The 20,776-nt window shown below is 40.4% G+C and overlaps 1 protein-coding gene across 1 annotated transcript in view; it reads left to right on the plus strand.

The window, feature by feature from the left end:
* The window catches only part of PHLPP2 (PH domain and leucine rich repeat protein phosphatase 2), a 108,378-nt gene extending 90,884 nt beyond the window's left edge, over window positions 1-17,494 (plus strand). The window contains exons 14-19 of the mRNA XM_007940334.2: window positions 3,661-3,823; window positions 3,962-4,092; window positions 4,672-4,782; window positions 12,838-13,032; window positions 13,350-13,581; window positions 16,340-17,494. Coding sequence (XP_007938525.1) covers window positions 3,661-3,823; window positions 3,962-4,092; window positions 4,672-4,782; window positions 12,838-13,032; window positions 13,350-13,581; window positions 16,340-17,494 — 1,987 coding nt within the window. The remainder of the gene's footprint in view (window positions 1-3,660; window positions 3,824-3,961; window positions 4,093-4,671; window positions 4,783-12,837; window positions 13,033-13,349; window positions 13,582-16,339) is intronic.
* The last annotated feature ends 3,282 nt before the right edge of the window (window positions 17,495-20,776 follow it).

Below are 20,776 nucleotides of genomic sequence, written 5' to 3' on the forward strand. Positions count from 1 at the left end.
CTTTATGTCATGAGTGACTGCTGATGCTGCGATCTCACTAGTGGAATAGGAAAATCTCATCTTAATAGTTTATACCTAGTGTTTAAATAAACTTAATAGTTTATACTTAGTGTTGAAATAGGAGCTCTGGTAGCGTAGTGGCTAAGGCACTTGACTGCTAACCAGAAGGCTGGCGGTTCAAACCCACCAGCCACTCCTCAGAAGGAAGGTTGGGCAATCTACTTCTGTAGAGATATCGCCTCAGAAACCCAATGAGGGGTCGCTATATGTCGGGTCCGACTCGACGGCACATAACAACAATAACAACAACAGTGTTTAAATATCACTGTCTTAGTTATCAAGTGCTGCTAATCAGAAATATGACAGCTGGGTGGCTTTTACAAACAAATTTATCACAATTTAGAAGGCTAGAAGTGCTGGCTCTAGGGGAAGGCTCTCTGTCCCTGTCAGTTGTGGAGGAAGTCCTTTCTCTTCAGCTTCCACTTTTTGGTTCTTTGGAGATCTCCATGTGTCTTGTCATCTCTCTTACCCCATCTCTGTTCTGCTTGCTTATTTAATCTCTTTTATATGTCAAAAGAAGGAGCTCTGGTGGTGTAGTGGTTAAGGCATTGGCTGCTAACCAGAGGTAAGGGGTTTGAACTCAACCAGCTGGTCCACAGAAGAAAGATGAGGCAGTCTGCTTCCATAAAGATTTACAGGTTTGGAAACCCAATGGGGTTCGCTGTGAACTGAGACCTACTCGATAGTAGTGAGTTAGTTATATCTCAGAAGAGGTTGACTCAAGATATACCCTGTACTAATCCTGCCTCATTAACATAACAAAGATGGCCCATTCCCAAATGGTATTATAACCATAGCAGCTCTGGTGGCGTAGTGCCTAAGGCACTTGACTGCTAACCAGAAGGCTGGTGGTTCAAACCCACCAGCCCCTCCTCGGAAGGAAGGTTGGGCAATATACTTCCGTAGTGATACCACCTTGGAAACCCAAGGAAGGGTCGCTATGAGTCAGGTCCGACTCAATGGCACATAACATTATAACCATAGGCATCCCACCCACTGCTGTTTAGTTGGATCTGACTCATAGTGATTCTTCCTTGGGTTTCCAAGACAGTATCACTACAGAAGTAGATTGCCTAACCTTCCTTCCAAAGAGTGGCTGGTGGGTTTGAACTGCCAGCCTTCTGGTTAGCAGTCAGATGCCTTAGGCACTACACCACCAGAGCTCCTACCATAGGCATAGAGAATAGGATTTATACCTACTTTTTTTGGGGGGGTGTACATAGTTCGATTCAGTAGTCAGAAGTCAGAGAAATTGTGGTTAAAATGTGTTTAATTTTCAATTCTAATTACTTAATAATGGTTTCACAATACTCAACCTAGAAAGATACAGGCTTTATGAAATAAATTCTGAAAACAATTTTTTCTTTTCTCTTGTTTTATGAAATTCTTTTGAGTCCATTAATTTCTTGATAATATATATATTGAATGCCTACTATAAGTGAGGAGCTGTGTAAATACCAGAAGGTAACAACAATGATTAAGTTATAGTCTCTGTCCTTTACACTCAAACTGGGGAAATAGCCAAGTATAGAGACAATTGCAATGCAGTATAATAAATACAGTATTGAAGACCGCACACATTGTACGACAGTATTCACTTAAGCACTGTTCACAATAGCCAAAAGCCTAAATTTCACAAACAAGTAAATAGATAAACAAAATGTGGTATGTACATGCAATGAAATATTATTCAGCCATAAAGAGAAATGAAGTCCTAATACATGTTACAGCATAGATGAACCTTGAAAACTGTATACTGAGTAAAATGCCAGAAAACCAAACCCACAGCCGAGTCAATTCTGACTCATAACAACCCTATAAGACAGAGTATGGTTTCCAAAGCTGTAATCCTTATGGATGGTGACAGCTACATCTTTCTCCCATGGAGGTGCTCAAAAAATCAAACCAAACTCACTACTATTGAGTGGATTCCGACTCATAGTGACCCCGATTAGGTTTCCAAGGTGGTAAATCTTTATGGAAGTAGTTTTCCCCTTCTTCCTTCTGTGGAGCAACTGGTGGGTTTAAACCACCAACCTTCTGGTTAGCAGTCAAATGCCTTAGGCACTGCACCACAGGTGCTGCTGGTCAATTCAAACTGTCAACCTTCCCGTTAGCATATGAGCTGAATAATAAATCCATGGTCAGTTCATCTTATGTGCAATGTTACAAGTGCACATTTACAATCTAAATATTCTGCTTATCTTGGGCTATTTTCAGAAGCTAGTACATACAATTCTGGCTACTTAGTAAAAAAAGACTGATTGAGATGGGGGAACAGAATTTCTACTTACAAGTTAGAAAGATATGGGCAAGGAATGCTGTTGTTAGGTGCTGTCAGTTTGGCTCCAACTCATAGTGACCCTGTGTACAATGGAACAAAATATTGCCAGGTCCCATGCCATCCTCACAATCCTTGTTGTAATTGAGCCCATCAGTGCAGCCACTGTGTCAGTCAGTCTTGTTGAAGGACTTCCCTTTCTTTGCTGACCCTCTACTTTACCAAGCATGATACCCTTCTCCATGGAATAATATCAAGGACAAAGAGTAGTATCAAAGAAAAAGCATGAGATTTGGAATCAGAAGACCTGGGTTGGAATCTTGGCTTAGTATATTATCTTAATCTCTGTCTATCTTGAAATTGGAGATATATGATAGTTGTGCAGATTAAAGGGAAATATATTTGAAAGTGGCTACCCAGAATCTGGCTCAATTAAAAAATGTTAAAAGATTATCTATCTAAAGAGTTTAGAAGCTAGTATTAGAAACAGCAGTTACTAGGGTAAAGGAAGAAAAGATTGAAGTAGATATCATAAACTAGGCTAAGACCGAAGGGAGAGGAGGTAGAACAGGATGGAAATACTAGGTAAGGAAGGATGGAAATACTTTCAGTGGGAAGGAACAAAAAAGTGGAAGGATGGAGGCAACTCCAGCTCTGAAGGCTCTGGAGGGAAATTAGAATGGGAGTACTTTTCACAGATAACCTCTAGGAATGCTAACATTCACTGTTAGTGCTAATTGTTTCATATATATATATATCTATGTATGATGTTTACAATAGGTATAACATAGCAACAATGTATATGGGATTTATCGTACAGATAACTCACACTTTTGTGCCATGAATAAGTTTTGTTTTTTTTTTTAATTGTAGAATTTGTTGTAAAATCAGAAGATTAGAGACAATCCAAATATTATCAGACAGTTCAGAATTGGTCAAATGCGTTATGAAACTCCTTATGTTAAACTACTGTCCACACCCATACTTCTCAAACAGGGTTCCTCAAAAAAATTAAGCTCTAATACTGTAAAAGGCCCATTGTATGTAATGAGTATATAATAGATGAATGAATTTTTTGTGCATTTCAAATGGTACTAGGTAGGTACTGTCCATATAAGAATTGAGAGAATAATCACTCAAATTCTTCTTCATGGGGCTTAATTCGCTCAGGGAACTCAGGTTGAGAAAGGCTGACCCAGACGTTGAAGATGATGCTGTAGAAAAGTATTTAGTGACATGGAAACACTGTTATAAAATAACACTTGTTCGGCAGCTGTTAATTTTTGGTGCAGTATGGTATTTTGGTGTTTCCTTTTCAGCAAACTCAATAAATTGGAGCAGTTGGAAGAATTGAACCTAAGTGGAAACAAGCTAAAAACCATTCCCACGACCATAGCAAACTGCAAACGGCTGCATACCCTTGTTGCACACTCCAACAACATCAGCATTTTCCCAGAAATACTGCAGTTGCCTCAGATCCAGGTACCTTTATGTGCTGGAATGAACTGACTACTGGGAAGAAACTAAGTTCCATTTTGAGAGTCAGAAATTGTACATTTAGTAGTAAAGAATTAACTCTCTATGGTGTATTTTGTTTTGATTTCTCCATTTTCCTCTCAGTTGGTAGACCTAAGTTGCAATGACTTGACTGAAATCCTGATTCCAGAGGCTCTCCCTGCTACATTACAAGACCTTGACCTGACGGGAAATACAAATCTGGTTCTAGAACACAAGACCCTGGAGATATTTAGGTAGGAAAAATTCTAAATTGAATTAACAGATGCTTCGAGTCCCACCAGCTTGGTGTGGTCTTCTTAGGTACAGTGGAGGTGTTGATTAACTAAAGGAATGGAGTGAATGAGGCATAATCCCCTGTTTCCTCTTTGATTCAGTTATGTGTGGATGTTCCTGTCCATTTATTTGAGGACTTCAGCCACATACCGAACACTTTTACGTGGCTACCATAGTAGAGATTTTTGTTGGCAATACTCTGTTACAACTAAAAGACAATACAAGTTCATTCATTGTACCAAGACTTCATTGTATCAAAAAACTTAAGATAACTAGACTTAGAAATCTTGTTCTTAATGTTCCATTGAATTGAATGGCACTGGTTGTAATAATATTTGGCCCCTATTTCATCCACTTCTTTCCTTTCTCTTTCCTCCTGCTTGGCCACTGGTTTATCACACCACTTTTCATTTAGTATCTGGAAATTAATCTTAGTCTGGTAGTAGGATATCTTACGAAAACATATATTATTGTTGAAATAGTTCTATAAAATACAGACAAGTATACAGTTTAATCTTCCCTTTTTCTACCTCCCATAGCCATATCACAACTCTGAAAATTGATCAGAAACCTTTGCCAACCACTGATTCCACAGTCACATCAACCTTCTGGAGCCATGGACTGGCTGAGATGGCAGGGCAGAGAAATAAGTGAGTATGTTAGCTGTGGATACTGAGAAAGAAAGAAGGCAGCTCTTAGCATCTGGGTGTCATTCTGGTACTCACATCTAGGCCATACTGTTCTCCTGTTGGACCTGAACAAATCATAGAACATCAGTATCAGTTAAGATCCTGCTGAGACTAGGATAAAGTGAGACAGAAACCAGGCAATGTATAGCCCATAGAATACCAAACACCCTCTTTCTAGGCTAAAGTGGGTGACTGCTAGTTCTTTACCAATTAAAGCTTTCCCTACCAATTAAAGAATTTCCCTTCCTTGCACACTAGATGAGGAATTCTGGTGGCATAGTGCCTAAGGCATTGGACTGCTAACCAGAAGTCTGACGGTTCAAACCCACCAGCCACTCCTCAAAAGGAAGATTGGGCAAACTATTTCCGTAGTGATACCGCCTCAGAAACCCAAGGGGAGGGGTCGCTATGAGGCAGATCTGACTAAGATAAACTGAGATGATCAATCATAGAATGATCCCTACTCTCTGATAGCACTCAATCTGGTACAGTTTCCCATTTCCTTAGACTCCCCAAAAATTACCTAACAAAAGCCAAAATCCTATAATAGGTTCTCTCCAATACCCTCCTACCTATATACTCCAGAGTTTTCCTTGCTGTGATAAGTAGTAAAGCCAACTTGTTCAATTACAGGTATATTCTTGGTAATCTTGGGCTGAAGGATATTAGCAGTGTTCTTATTTGCTGCTATGGACTCTATTCTGATTGATAGCAACCCTGTATGACAGAGTAGAACTGCCTTATAGGGTTTCCAAGGTTGTAATCTTTACAAAAGAGTGGCTGGTGGGTTCAAAGCACTGACCTTTTGGTTAGCAACTGAGTGCTTAACTGCTGTGTCACCAGACCTTTAAATGCTGTTAGGTGCCATTGAATGAGTTTGGACTCATAGTGACCCCATTGTACAACTGAATAAAACACTGCCTGGTCACAGTCGTTGCTCCATTTGAGCCCATTGTTGCAGCCACTGAGGATTGTGTTGTTTTCCATTGATTCTCTACTTTACCAAGCATGATGTCCTCCAAGAATTGGTTCCTCCTGATAAAATGTCCAAAGTGTGTGAGATGAAGTCTTGACATCCTTGTTCCTAAGGAGCATTCTGGCTGTACTTCTTCCAAGATTTGTTTGTTCTTTTGTCAGCTGTGGCATATTTAATATTCCTCACCAGCACCATAATTCAAATGCATCAATTCTTCTTCTGTCTTATTCATAGTCCAGCTTTCATATGCATATGAGGCAATTGAAAATATTATGGCTTCAGTCAGACATACCTTACTCCTCAAAGTAACATCTTAGCCTTTTAGCACTTTAAAGATATCTTTTCCATCAGATTCACCCAATGTAATATATTATTTAATTTCTTGACTGCTGCTTCCATGGGGTTTGGTTGGATCCAAGTAAAATGAAATCCTTGATAAATTCAAGGATGTATCATGTATCATGATGTTGTTTATTAGTCTGATTGTCAGGATCTTTGTTTTCTTGATGTTGACATGTAATCCATGCTGATGGCTGTAGTCTTTGATCTTTACCAGTAAGTGCTTCAAGTCCTCTTTGCTTTCAGTAAGCCAGGTTATGTCATCTGTATATTGCTGGTTGTTAATGAATCTTCTTCCAGTCCTGTGCTATGTTCTTCACATAGTCTAGCTTCTTGGATTATTTGCTCAGTCTATGGTTGTATAAGTGTGGTGAAAGGATACAACCCTGATGTACACCTTTACTGATTTTAAACCATGCATTATCCCCTTGTTCTATTCAAATGACTGCTTCTTGGTCTATGTATAGATTCTTATTCTGGAATTTCCATTCTTTGCGGTGGTATCCATAACTTTTATTGACAGTACAAATACTTAATCACCATCTTTCCAGCCTTTGGCAACATTGCAGATAATGTGTACTGTCCATGGATATGTCTGAATTCCTCTTTTTTATGTCTACTTTCAGATGCCACTTAATTTATCTAGGGAATGTTTTCATGTGTAGATTACAATTTACCACTATTGTTCTTCACTCCCAATTAATGCTTACTTTTTAAAAGAAGGCTCTCTGTGGAGAGTTGCAGACTAGATAAGAAAACATAACCCATCACTATGCTGTCTACAAGAAACATGCCTTAGAGACAAAGACAAAAATAGACTAAAAAAATGAAAGATTGGAAAAAGATAAGCAAGTGGCAATCAAAAAGAGCAGGAGTGGCAATGTTAATTTCTGATAAAATTGTCTTTGAGACAAAAACCACCATAAGAGACAAAGGCAGGACATTTTATAATGATTAAAAGATCAATTGAACAAGATGACATAATCATTATAAATATTTATGCACCCAATGAAAGAGCTCCAAAGTACGTAAATCAGACTTTAACAGAATTGAAAAGACACATAGATGACTCCACAGTCATAGCAGAAGATTTTAATACACCACTTTCAATGAAAGACAGAACAACTGGAAAGAAACTCAAAAACTCAGAAGAACTAATAACACTGTCCTTATAAATGACCAGGTAATAGAAGAAATAAAAAATGAAATTAAAAAATACCTTGAGTCAAATAAGAATGAGAACACAACCCACCAAAGTCTTTGGGACACAGCAAAAGCAGTGGTCTGAGGCCAATTTATAACAATAAATGCACACATGAAAAAAGAAAAAAGAGCCAGAATCAACACCTTAATCCAACATCTCCAGCAATTAGAAAAAGAGCAGCAAAAAAGCTTATAGTCACCAGAAGAAAAGAAATAATAAAGATTTGAGCAGAAATAAATGAAACAGAAAATAGAAAAACAATAGGAAAATCATAAGACTAGAAGTTGCTTTCTTGAAAAGATTGATAAAATTGGGAAACTTTTACATTTTACATTTGCCATTGGCAAACTTAACAAAGGAAAAGAGGGAGAGACTACAGATAACATGAATAAGAAACAAACTGGGTGACATCACAGAAGAACCAATTGAAGTAAAAAGGATAATATCAGGACACAATGAAGAACTGTACTCCAACAAGTATGAAAATCTAGAAGAACTGGACATATTTCTAGAAACATACTGCTTACCTAAACTAACATGGACTGAGGTGGAAATTTTGAATAGACATGTAACAAAAGAAGAAATCAAACAGGTCATAAAAAATTACCAACAACAAAAAAAGTCCTGGCCCAGATAGTTTGACTGGAGAATTTGACCAAATGATCAGAGAAGAGTTAACACCAGTTCTACCCCAACTATTCCAGAACATGGAAAAAGATGGAATCCTCCCAAATTCATTTTATGAAGCAAGCATAACCTTGACACCAAAACCAGATGAAGACATCACGAAAAAGGAAAACTACAGACCAGTATCCCTCATAAATATACATGCAAAAATCTTCAACAAAATCCTAGCCCATAGACTCCAGCAGTATATCAAAAAAATAATACATTATGACCAAGTGGGGTTCATACCATGTATGTGAGGTTGGTTCAACATTAGAAAACAATCAACATAATCCATTGTATAAGTAAAAGAACCACATGATCATATTAATCGATGAAGAAAAGGCATTTGATAAAATCCAACACCCATTCCTGATAAAAACTCTCAGAAAAATAGGAATAAAAGGGAAATTCCTCAACATAACAAAAAGCATGTATACAAAACCAGCAGCCAACATTATTCTCAGTGGAGGGAGACTGAAACTATTCCCCTTTAGAATGGGTACCAGACAAAGGTGCCCTCTATCACCACCTCTATTCAACATTATATTAAAAGTCCTAATCAGGGGAATAAGGCAAGAAAGGGAAATCAAAGGCATCCGAGTTGGTGAGGAAGAAGTAGAACTATCCCCATTTGCTGATGATATGATCCTATACGTAGAAAACCCAAGAGACTCAGCAAGAAAACCACTGGAATTCACTGAGAGATTTAGCATAGTGGCGGGATACAAGATCAACATACAAAAATCAGTTGGATTCCTCTACACCAGCAAAGAGATTGCTGAAAAGGAAATAAGAAAATCAGTATCATTTACAGTAGCTACCAAAAACAACAACAACAACAAAAAACTTGGGAATAAATCTTATATGGACACAAAAGACCTGTATAAAAAAAAACAATACACTAATTCAAGAAACCATAAGAGATCTACATAAATGGAAGAACATACCATGTTCATGGATAGGAAGTTGAACATTGTGAACATGTCAGTACTGCCCAAAGCAGTCTGTACATTCAGTGCAATCCAAATCCAGATCCCATCAACATTCTTTAAGGATATGGAAAAACCAATCACTAAATTTATATGGAAAGAGACCTCAGATAAGAAAAGCATTATTGAGGAAGAAGAACAAAATAGGAGGTCTCACCCTCCCAGATCTCAAAACCTACTGTACAGCCACAGTAGTCGAAATAAAACCTGGTATTGGTACAACAGCAGACACATAGACCAGTAGGATAGAATTGAGAACCCAAAAATAGATCCATTGACCTGTGGTCAGCTGATTTTTTGACAGAGAGCCAAAATCCATTAAATGGGGAAGAGAGAGTTTCCTTAACAAATGGAGCTGGCAAAACTGGATGTCCATTTGCAGAAAAACGAAACAAGATCCGTCCTCACACCATACACAAAAACTAACTGTAGATGGATCAGGTACTTAAATGTGAAACCTAAAACTGTAAAGTTCCTGCAAAAGGAGCATGGAGGTGACATGCTCTGACCTCCTCTAAATTCACAAGAGGAAGACAGAATCACCATCAGCAGGCTTATTCCCATGAGGCCAGACATGTCGCCACCCTCCAGCCTTTTACCAATCTGACATTAATTGTCCTTCCCACAGCACTCACTGCTTCTCTTTTGGGTTCGATAATTCATTGAAATGGTCACAATTAAGGGATTTATTAGGGAAGTAACAGGCTACAATTCACGTTCAGGAACGTGCTCAGATTACAATTACAATTCTTCAATCAGGAGAGTCTTTCCTCTGCTGTGCCTTAGACACACCTCTCTGGCTCTTGGCCTCTTACCCTGGCCTCTCCCCTGCTTGGGCAAGGTTTACAAAGCTCTTTTAGCTCTGCTGATAGGTACACCTAGGTGTACCCCACTCCATCAGCAAGACTCCTGTCCAAGGGCATTCAGCTTTCTTGTTCTGTGGGCCAGGTAAGCCTGCCATTCTGTCTCGTGCCTCTTAGTTCCACTATAGGCATGTCTCTGCCGGGGCATCTCTGCCAAGGAGGTCCAGTGCAGGGATCTCAGGTCCAAGGACACACTTTACTTCACCTCCAGCTCTTCTCTCTTGATGGCAGTGAGATTCCCCCTCTACCTTTAAGAAGGCTCATTTTAAGCCTGGCAGAGTGACATAAGTAGCCAGTCCCAGCATCAGAGTTGTGCACATCTTATTTGCATGATCCCACCCAGTAATCTGGTGGCAGTTACAAAGACTATGGCTAGATAATCCATACCAAGTAATTCACTGCACCACATTTCTTGAAGGAAAAAATAGGGGCAAATTTAGGGGCCCTAATTTATGGCATAAATAGACTCAAGCATAACCTAAAATGCATAAATAGCAGAAGGTAAACTGGATGGATGCATGGGGCCTTCTAAAAATTAAATTTTTACGTGCTTCAGAAGACTTCTCTAAAAGAGTAAAAATAAGACCTACAGATTGGGAAAAAATACTCAGCAATGACATACCTGACAAGAAACTTCTCTAAAATTTATAGGAAACTCCAAACAAAAAACAAAAAGACAAACAATCCAATTAAAAAATGGGCAGATGACTTGAATAGACACTTCACCAAAGAGAATATTCAGGTGGCCAACAAACACATGAAGAAATATTCACGATGATTAGCCATTAGAGAGATGCAAATCAAAACAACAATGAGATCCCATCTTGCCCCAGCACTAATAGCAAAGTTCAGCAAGATAGAAAATAACAAATGCTGACAAGGATGTGGAGTGATTGAGACCCTCATACACTGCGGGTGGCATTGTCAAGTGATACAAGCACTGTGCAAAGCAGTATGGTGATTCCCTAAAAAGTTGGAATTAGAAACACCATTTGATCCAGCAATCCCATTACTACATATATATCCTAAAGAAGTGAGAGCCAGGACAAGAACAGATATATGTACACCCATTCATGTTCATCACAGCACTATTTACACTAGCATAGAGATGGAAACAACTTAAGTGCCCATCAACAGAAAAACGGATAACCAAACTGGTACATACACACAAAGGAATACTATGCAACATTAAAGAATAATGAGGAGCTCTGGTAGCATAGTGCCTAAGGCACTTGACTGCTAACCAGAAGGCTGGTGGTTCAAATCCACCAGCCACTCCTCAGAAGGAAGGTTGGACAATCTGTAGTGATGCTGCCTCAGAAACCCAAGGAGGGGTCACTATGAGTCGGGGCCGACTCGACGGCACATAACAACAACAACAAAGAATAATGTAGAATCTGCAAAACACCACATAACATGGGTGAACTTGGAGGACATTATGCTGAGTGAAATAAGTCAGTCACAGAAGGGCAAATACTGTATTAGGTCATTATTATAAAAGGTTAAGGAAAGATTTATATATGGAAGGAAAATTTTTTTATTGGTTGCCAGGGATGGGATGGAAGGGAACACTGCTAGATAGGTAGAGACAAGTATTGATTTGGGTGCAGGGCAGGGCAGTGCACCAAAAGTGAGTGAGTGATCAACACAGTAGCATTGAGGAAGAGGAAGACTTAAGAGACATAGGAGGTACTGGCAACAAAGGTGAGCCCTTTTGCGTGTACAGTACTACATTGTCAGTGATGGCAAGCGTTGATCTACAGGTAGATAGATGGGCGTACAGCTGAACAATCGGATATGCCTAGGCAGGAGGAGTGTGCCCATGACCATGTATAGGGTTAGCAGACAATGTTTCTACACACATATTTGTACGTGCTATAAGAATGTCTGGCTGTATAGTAGAGCTGACAAGGATAAGGTTGTGGTGGCTTTTTGGCCACAGCCAACTATCCAGAGGGAGTGAGTAGTTGGCCCTGAAGGCTTGGGATCATGGTCTCAGGGGACATCCAACTCAATTAGCATAATATACTTCACAAAAACATTGTTCTACATCCTACTTTGGTAAGTAACAACTGGTATCTCAAAAGATTGCAAGTGGCCATCTAGATGCAATGATGGGTCTCTCTTCTCGTCCAGAGCAAAGAAGAATGAAGAAAACCAGGGACGCATGAAAACAATTAGTCCAAAGGACTGGTAGACCATGTAATCCTCAGCCTATGTGACCATGAGACCAGAAGAGCTATATGATACATGGCTACCACTGTCAACCTCTTTGAGGGGCATTGGTGCAGGAGATCCTGGATAGAGTCACATAACAATGTGGAACAAAACTCAAAATCATAAAAGAAAAAGACCAGGTTTAATGGTTTGATAGAGCCTGGTGAAACCCCTGACACTACGGCCACTAGTTACCCTTCAGGTCTGGAATTGAACTCACTCCTCTGGCCTCCAGCCAGACAGTGGACAGGCTTATGGGATAAACATTTACATCAGTTAGATACACTCCTTGGAGCAATCAATCATGGGAGAACAGAAGGGCAGTGTTTGCACAGGGAAACAGGTTGGGGAGGTTGGAGTGCATGGGAGGGAAGGACACAGGGAAGAAGTAACTGCTGGGAGGAAGTGAGAAGAGAGCTGTTGCATTGTGGAGAATTGTAGTCAATGTCATGAGGCAAAATGTGTATGAACTGCTGTATGGAAAATGAATTTGCTCTGTAAGCTTTCACCCTAATCACAATAAATACTTAAAAAAGAAAGAAAGAAAAGTAGTAATTAAAGGAAAAAGAAAAAACAATTTTGTTATTAGTCATATAATCTAAGAAATATTGCCGTTAAGTAATTTACAACTATATTTATCACATATTATTCTGTGAATATAATATAAAATAAACATTTAAAAAAAAAAAGGCTGTCTGATGAATAATCCTCTACCAATAACTGTTTTTAATGTTAGCCTTTCTCATGTGTCTGTTACAGGCTATGTGTCTCTGCCCTAGCTGTGGATAACTTTGCAGAGGGGGTGGGTGCTGTGTATGGCATGTTTGATGGGGACCGAAATGAGGAGCTCCCTCGCCTCCTGCAGTGTACCATGGCAGATGTGCTTTTGGAAGAGGTACAGCAGTCAACAAATGACACAGTTTTCATGACTAACACCTTCTTGGTATCTCACAGGTAAGCAAGTGGGTTGAATAAGCCCTAACTCAGTTCCCCTTTTGGAAAGTAAATCTCATTAAACAAAAAGGTTAGCCTCTGAATTATGGAGACAGGCCGAGAGAGAGCTCTTGTGCCTTCTTTCATGGTCATTGTTTCTCTATAAGCATGGGGTAGGATAAAGCTGGCTCATAATCACATGGCAGAAAAACAAGGAAATGACTTAACCTCCATCCTTCTGAAGGACCACCATAGATGTTTGTCCAAGACTGATGTCTAAAGCATACTTTCTTCTAAAACTAGATTCCAGGTCTTCACTTTATTTTTTTTCTAAACAGAAAATTAGGAATGGCTGGTCAGAAGCTGGGCTCCTCTGCTCTCATGTGTTACATCCGACCTGATACTGCTGATCCAATGAATAGTTTCAGCCTGACTGTGGCCAACGTTGGCACGTGCCAAGCAATCCTGTGCCGAAGTGGGAAACCAGTATCCCTTTCTAAAATCTTCAGCCTGGAACAGGACCCAGAGGAGGCACAAAGGGTCAAGGACCATAAAGCCATCATAACAGAGGTACATCTTGTTTCTACCAGTCACTTGTAACCCCAGAATCTAGCGTATGCTGTCTTGCATAGAGGCAGGGAAGGTCCATCTTCTCCCTTGACTTACTGTAGACTTGCTGCTATACCATCATACCTCTCTGAGTGGTAGCAGGAAAGAAACTGTTGACATTTCCCATAACCCACTGCCATCGAGTCAATTCCGACCCATAGTGACCCCTGTTGGAATTCCAAGGCAGTAAATCTTTACGGAAATAGATTGCCCCATCTTCCTTCCGCAGAGCAGCTGGTGGGTTTGACATTTCCTATGAGCCTTGTAAATTGTCTCTAATTCAGCCAGATGTTCATACAGCAGTTCACATGTACTTTGTCTCATGTCATTGACCAAAATTTACAATGCAGCAGCTCCCCTCCCACTTCCTCCCCATAGTTACCTCCTCCCAGTGTCCATCCCTTCATACTCTTCTGCACCCTGAGCTATCTCCCTGTGCATAAGCAGCCCTTCCTTCTCCCATGATTGTTCTCTCCAGGGCGTGTGTCTACTTGAGGTAAATGTTTAACTCACATGCCTGTACTTTGTTTGTCAGCCAGATGTTCAGTTCAGACGATTTTAGTGGTGGTACTGGAAGAAAATCTAAAGGGTCTGTTGTTATTAGTTGACGTCAAGTCAATCCCAACTCACAGTGGCCTCATCTTTCAGAGTAGAGCTGCTCCACAGGGTTTTCAAGGTTCTGACCTTTTGAAACAGATCACCAGGCCTATTTTTCGAGGCACCTCTGCTAACTTTTCCCCTAATACTTAGCGCTTAACCATTTGTACTACCCAGGAACTACCAAGGATCAGTTAATAACTAACAAAAAGATAAGGCAAAATTATTTAGGAATAAACAAAAAAAATCCTTATTTGTAATCCTTTAAATGTATAACTAGCATGTAAAATGAATGTAAATGTCCTCCTTAGTTAATTTCCAACTCATTTGGTTTGTTTTTTGAAACAGGAGGAACGCGTTCTATAGTTTGGCATCCCAGTCTCAAATGCAAAGTTTCAAAATATTTTTCCTGCTTATACTGTATATGGCTTAGGAGCTCTGGTAGCATAGTGGCTAAAGCACTTGACTGCTAACCAGAAGGCTGGCGGTTCAAACCCACCAGCCACTCCTCGGAGGAAGGTTGGGCAATCCTACTTCCGTAGTGATACTGCCTCGGAAACCCAAGGAGGGGTCGCTATGAGTCGGGGCCGACTCAACGGCACATAACAACAACAACAACTGTATATGGCTTAGTCTGTGCTGGTGTTTGTTTTATATAATGAAATATTGGTATCTCTATTTTATAGCCTTCCCCCTTTTCAAAACTCAGCATAATCTTTTTACTTTCAAAGATATATTAACAATTACATGTGAACACTTCACTGCAAAGCAGATTTATGTATAAAGTGCTCACCTTAGATTCCATGGTATCAAAAAGTACCATCATATGGTTGATAGTATTAGGATTCTGAAAATATGAGGCATTAGTCATCAATGTCATTCAAAACAAATGAAGGATAAATGATAATTTTTTAAACTGTTTGACAGTTTAGATAATACTCTTTAGATTTTTCTTAGGGGGTGTTGTACAAGTATGAAAACATATTTCATTTTTAATGACTCAACTATTAAACTCAGGGACAATAGGAAGAAAATACTATCCTGATACCAAATAGATAGGTGGATTACGTTGATGTTTGATGTTTATAAATGTTTAAGTCACGTTTCCTGTGTCCTGTTACTTGCTGAGTGTTGCATTTTCCTTTTCATACTTACTCTTCACAGTAACCCTGTGAGTTGTCAGTTGTTGAGTCGATTCCCTCGCGTGTTCACCCCATGTGTGCAGAGCTGAACTGTGCTCCAGCAGGTTCTCAAGGCTCTGACCTTTTCATGCGCAGATTGCCAGGCCGTCTTCTGAGGCACCTCTGGGTGGCTTTGACCCAGCCTTTCAGCTCGTAGGCAAGCCTTTAATCACTTATACCACCTGGGGACTCCCACCCCACGAGAAAAGGGCTTGTATTGCCCTTTTACAGATACGGAGAGTAAAGTGGAGCGTTTGGGACAGTTCTGGTCAGTGAGAGTGCCAGTTGCGGTTACTGCAACTGTGAAATAAATATTGCTGAGGTTAGGTTTTTTGTTTGTTTCATCTTAAAAAGAAATCACTATAAAATGGCTGGCAGATGAACATTCCCAGTCCATAACCAGAGTTACTACTCCTTTTCCTCTTGAGTTTAGATTTGCATGAGTTTCTATTTCATCAGCTATTCATTCTTGGTACAGCCCTTACAGATTGGGTCAATTATGCTGTACTCTAGTTCATCTTTCTAAGGCTTAATAACCTTAGAGAATAGTAATTATTTTAGCTATAGAGTTCTCTTAACCATTTCATGTCTTTCTTAATCTTTTCAGTTGCAACTGTGCATTTAACATGAAGTCACTTTTCTGAGTGTTGGTCTATCTGAGAATCCTGGGGGTAGGGGATTAATGACGGTTTTGCTTTCTGTTGTTCTAATAGATGTTTCTCTATTTAAAGACATGCATGGCCTGTACTTCATATCAGAGCAAATAACTTTGAAATGGCAATGCCTTTTTAACCTCAGTCCTCTGAACCATTCAATACAGTAATTATATGGTGTTTTTCCTTTCAGAATTCAGATTTTAAAAAGGCACTGTGATGTAGGATGATATAAAGTTGCCTGTCATGTTGCTTGTTTCTCAACATTTGCATTCTGCTTGTGTGTAGGACAACAAAGTAAATGGGGTAACCTGCTGTACCCGGATGCTGGGCTGTACCTACCTCTACCCTTGGATCCTTCCCAAGCCCCACATATCTTCAACTCTACTTACTATTCAAGATGAGTTGCTCATTCTGGGGAACAAAGCATTGTGGGAGCACTTGTCACACACGGAAGCTATTAATGCAGTACGTCATGTCCAGGACCCATTAGCAGCTGCCAAGAAGCTGTGCACTTTAGCACAGAGCTATGGTTGTCAGGACAACGTGGGGGCCATGGTGGTTTATTTGAACATTGGTGAGGAAGGTTGCACTTGTGAAGTAAATGGGTTCACCCTCCCAGGTCCTGTGGGATTTGCTTCAACCACCACCATCAAGGACCCTCCCAAACCAACCACTCCTTCCTCCAGTAGTGGTATTGCCTCTGAGTTCAGCAGTGAAATGTCCACCTCAGAGGTGAGCAGTGAAGTAGGATCTACAGCTTCTGATGAACATAACACTGTTGGCCTGGATGCTGGCTTGCTTCCAAGGCCAGAGAGGCGCTGCAGCCTTCATCCAACACCCACCTCTGGAGTTTTTCAGCGCCAGCCTTCTTGTGCGACTTTCTCAAGTAATCAGTCTGACAATGGCCTTGACAGTGATGATGACCAGCCAGTGGAAGGGGTCATAACAAATGGCAGCAAGGTGGAAGTGGAAGTGGATATCCACTGCTGTAGAGGAAGAGATCTTGAGAACCCTCCTGCTGTGACAGAGCACTCTCCCACCCCCTGTCCTGAGGAACACGCTAGAGGCTTGTTTTGGGGGATCCGAAGACAGAACAGTGTGAATAGTGGCATACTGCTGCCAGTGAGCAAGGACAAGATGGAACTGCAGAAGTCTCCCTCCACTTCCTGTCTCTATGGAAAGAAACTCTCCAACGGCTCTATTGTGCCCCTGGAAGATAGCCTGAACCTCATTGAAGTGGCTACAGAAGCCCCCAAGAAGAAAACTGGCTATTTTGCTGCCCCAACTCAGCTGGAGCCAGAGGATCAGTTTGTTGTACCTCGTGACCTGGAAGAAGAAGTGAAGGAGCAAATGAAACAGCACCAGGAGAGCAGGCCTGAGCCCGAGCCCAGTGAAGAGGATCGGACCGAGCTCCCAGAGGAGTTTGACACAGCACTGTAATTCTCCCCCAGGAGCCAGTTTTAGAGCGGGCTGTTAGTGTTGGGGTAGGGACTGTGCCAGAGGCATTTTGCCCCTACATTTCTAAACCATAGATACGTAGAGTAGGACTCAGAGCCAAAAAAGGTGAGAGCTAACAGAGTCTTGCTCTGGATGAGCTAGTAGCCACTGTCAGTGTTAAGTTTTGCATTTAACCTGTACTGGAATTTCCAGAATTACTGGGAAGAAAGCAGATGATATTCTGTATCAGTCCTACCACCTGCCATTAACCCTTTCTCTCCTAGGATAATTTTGAGAATTTGCCTGCCTGGGCAGGAAAGGGACTCTTTCTGTGGAGGAAATTACCGAAGATTGATTCCCTTTACTGATTGCTGCTGATGGATCTCTGTGACAGAGAAATTACCTTCTATCTCAGCCTAACTGATGGGATGTGATGTGACTAGTCACATGGCTTTTCATTCTTCTCTACGAGAATACAGCCTATCAAAATGACGTTTATTGGAAATGTAGAACCAATCAAACAGATAATTTATGTATGTAATGTAACGCGAGCACTTTCCATTGACTGTGAACTTTTTATTTTTGAATCTGCACTCGAGCCAATCTTCTTACAGGCAGCCTGGCACCTTTGTCCATTGCGGGAAAGGAATCAGATGACCAGGTATTGGAGCTTTCTCTGAGGGTACTAGGAAGGCCTATGGGAAACTGATTTCTCAACAAATCACAAGAGAGGAATTTGAGGATTGGCCTCTTTCCATCACATATGCTAGAGTTGGCAGTCAGTCTCCTAATACATAGGCACAGGGCAGACACTGCTTGTGTCCAAGTAACCTGGAGGCACAGCAGGTGACTCTGAACAGACTGAGGCTGAGGACAGATGATGGATGGATGGAGCTCATGTGTTAGACATGTTCCTTCTCTTATTGTAGAGCAGAGGGGCGGTTTTCTAAAATATCACAAGTGAGTTGAGAATTCACCTCTTTAGTTCAGCAGAGTACTCTTAGGAAAACTGCTTATCTACCTTACATGGTTTCAGAGTCCTGAGCTCAGTTACCAAGAAAGACACTTAACTGAGAAATTCCTAAGCATACAGAAAACTTAGTTTACTGTAGGTTTTTTGTTTGTTGTTGCACATTCCACATAATCTTAGCAAAATGCATTTCCTTGAATATTCTGTTCTATTGCCTTTTCCATTTAAAGATATACTTAGGAAAATTAATCCTACTTATTCATACAAAATTTTGACATTAGTTGATTTTACCAAGTGGAGAATGTGTTGTGAATTTTTTGGAATACTTCCACAATGAAAATAGAGCAGAACCATTTTTAATTTGTTTCATTAGAAACAAAATGTTAAAAATAAGGGTAGTATATATATATTCCTTTGTGATTTTTTGAAGTTTTTGTTGAAAGCAATAGAAAACCAGACAACCTGCCTACAAATGAGCGTGCAATCATCTTCCTTCCCTGAGGCCCCATGCCCGTGGATGTGTTGATGGAGTATGCTCCTGGGGTGTTCGGTACCCCTCAAATGACTGTTTAATGTATGTGCCCTCAAAATCTGAACTTGAGTCCTGGAATTGTCAGGTGCACTTCCCTATTTCAGACTACTGGTCGGCTATTGAAAGATTTTAGAATTCAGCTCAGGTCTTGGATTTGAAGTGGGGACCATGAGGGGAGGAGAGGAGTGTATATAAAGGTGCTGTTAGAGAGAGGGAAACATAATGTATTGTCATCTTATTTTTATATGGAGAAACTCAAGATGGTAGTGATGGTTGATGTAAAACGTCTTCCTTGTCAGACAGAAGAACCTTCAGGTTATAGAACAGTGATGTTATCTAAAAATTGGAGGTTATTTTGGGAAAATACCACTTAATAACGTAGTCTCATAAAAATTGTCATTTATCTGTGAATCCATTTCTTGTTTTGTATTTGTTTCCCACCTTACTTCCTGGACCCACCGCAAAGCCCAGTTCTGCAATGACCTTACCAGATGTAAATATATTTACTTTTTAGTCACCAGAACTCTGAAATTCCAGATGTTCTTTTATGTGGTAGAAGGTTATTTTTAGGAAATAGGTTGCATTAAAAACCTTTAATATAGACTATACCAAAACTGATTGTTTTTGTAACCTCTTTTAGTTCATTTCCCTGTACAGTTGCTCTGTATTAAAACAGAGGGTAAAAAGGCCATAGTCCATTACCAAAAATATAATACAAAACTGTTGACGATGAGGTAATTTACAGAAATTATCTGATTAGTTGATGAAATCCAGTCCTCTGTCTCCAGGTGAATGTAAGCTACTTTGCAGTACTTTACTGAAAGGGTATGTTGCCCAGGTGACAGAGTGCAGTTCATCTCTAGCCAGGTTCTGGCCTCTGTGTGATTCTCAGGTCTCTGTGTGCACCTCCCATTTAATAGAGAGGTGTAACTGAATTTCTGAAAGGACGCTCCTGATGATGAGAGGTGTTCATGTGTCTCATGGACAAGAAAATACGTGAGTCTTGGCAGCCATGGTATCCCTAGATTTGGATGGAAACATACTGAACGGTGGTAGGCATACGGCTGCAGTGCTACTGTGGAGTCATGGAGTTACACTCCTGATGCAGCTGAGGGCTTTATTACACTACTGTAGAGGGTGTATGTGCAATAACTTGGTGAGCTCATGTTCTTAGTGTGTACAAGAGCCACCGTGAGCAGCTGGGCAATCCTTGGGTGCTATTACAGTTGTTAGCAGTGAGTGTTTTTTTCCAGGAGATGGAGCTCGACTGACTTAATATTAAATGATGCTCTTCTTTCCATGTAAATCTTCAGCAAAAGCAGGTACTTGGAAGCCACACACTCACCTTCTCTATTTAACAATTATTAATGAAGAGACCTCCATAAGGCAGCACTTGGCTGTTACTGATAAATGTACCAATTATTAAATAATTAGTCTCCAAGCCATGCAGTGATGTCTGCAGCATCACTAAAGAACTGTCTTGTGTCACTTTTTTACTTCCCTCTGGGTGGAGCCTTTCTGACTCCCCGATCATGGAGGCAAGTTAGTCTTTTCTCCATTTAGTGACTTTTGCCCCATGGTTGGGTAGGTACTTCCTAGATTGAGAAAAGCAGCTACAGTAAACCCTGCTGTTCCCTCAATTGGTGATCATCCAATCACACATAAGCTCCTTGTATTCTAAATTTCATGCACTTCTCCCAGATGCTCTAGGGTTTTTTTTTTCTCACTGTTGCCAATGGATATCATCCAGACAGTGGGTTCCTATCTTATGTTTTTGTGCAAT

The sequence above is a fragment of the Orycteropus afer genome, unplaced genomic scaffold (assembly GCF_000298275.1).
Source record: "Orycteropus afer afer isolate SDZICR_OR568_19922 unplaced genomic scaffold, OryAfe1.0 scaffold00067, whole genome shotgun sequence".
Classification (NCBI taxonomy): Eukaryota; Metazoa; Chordata; class Mammalia; order Tubulidentata; family Orycteropodidae; genus Orycteropus; species Orycteropus afer.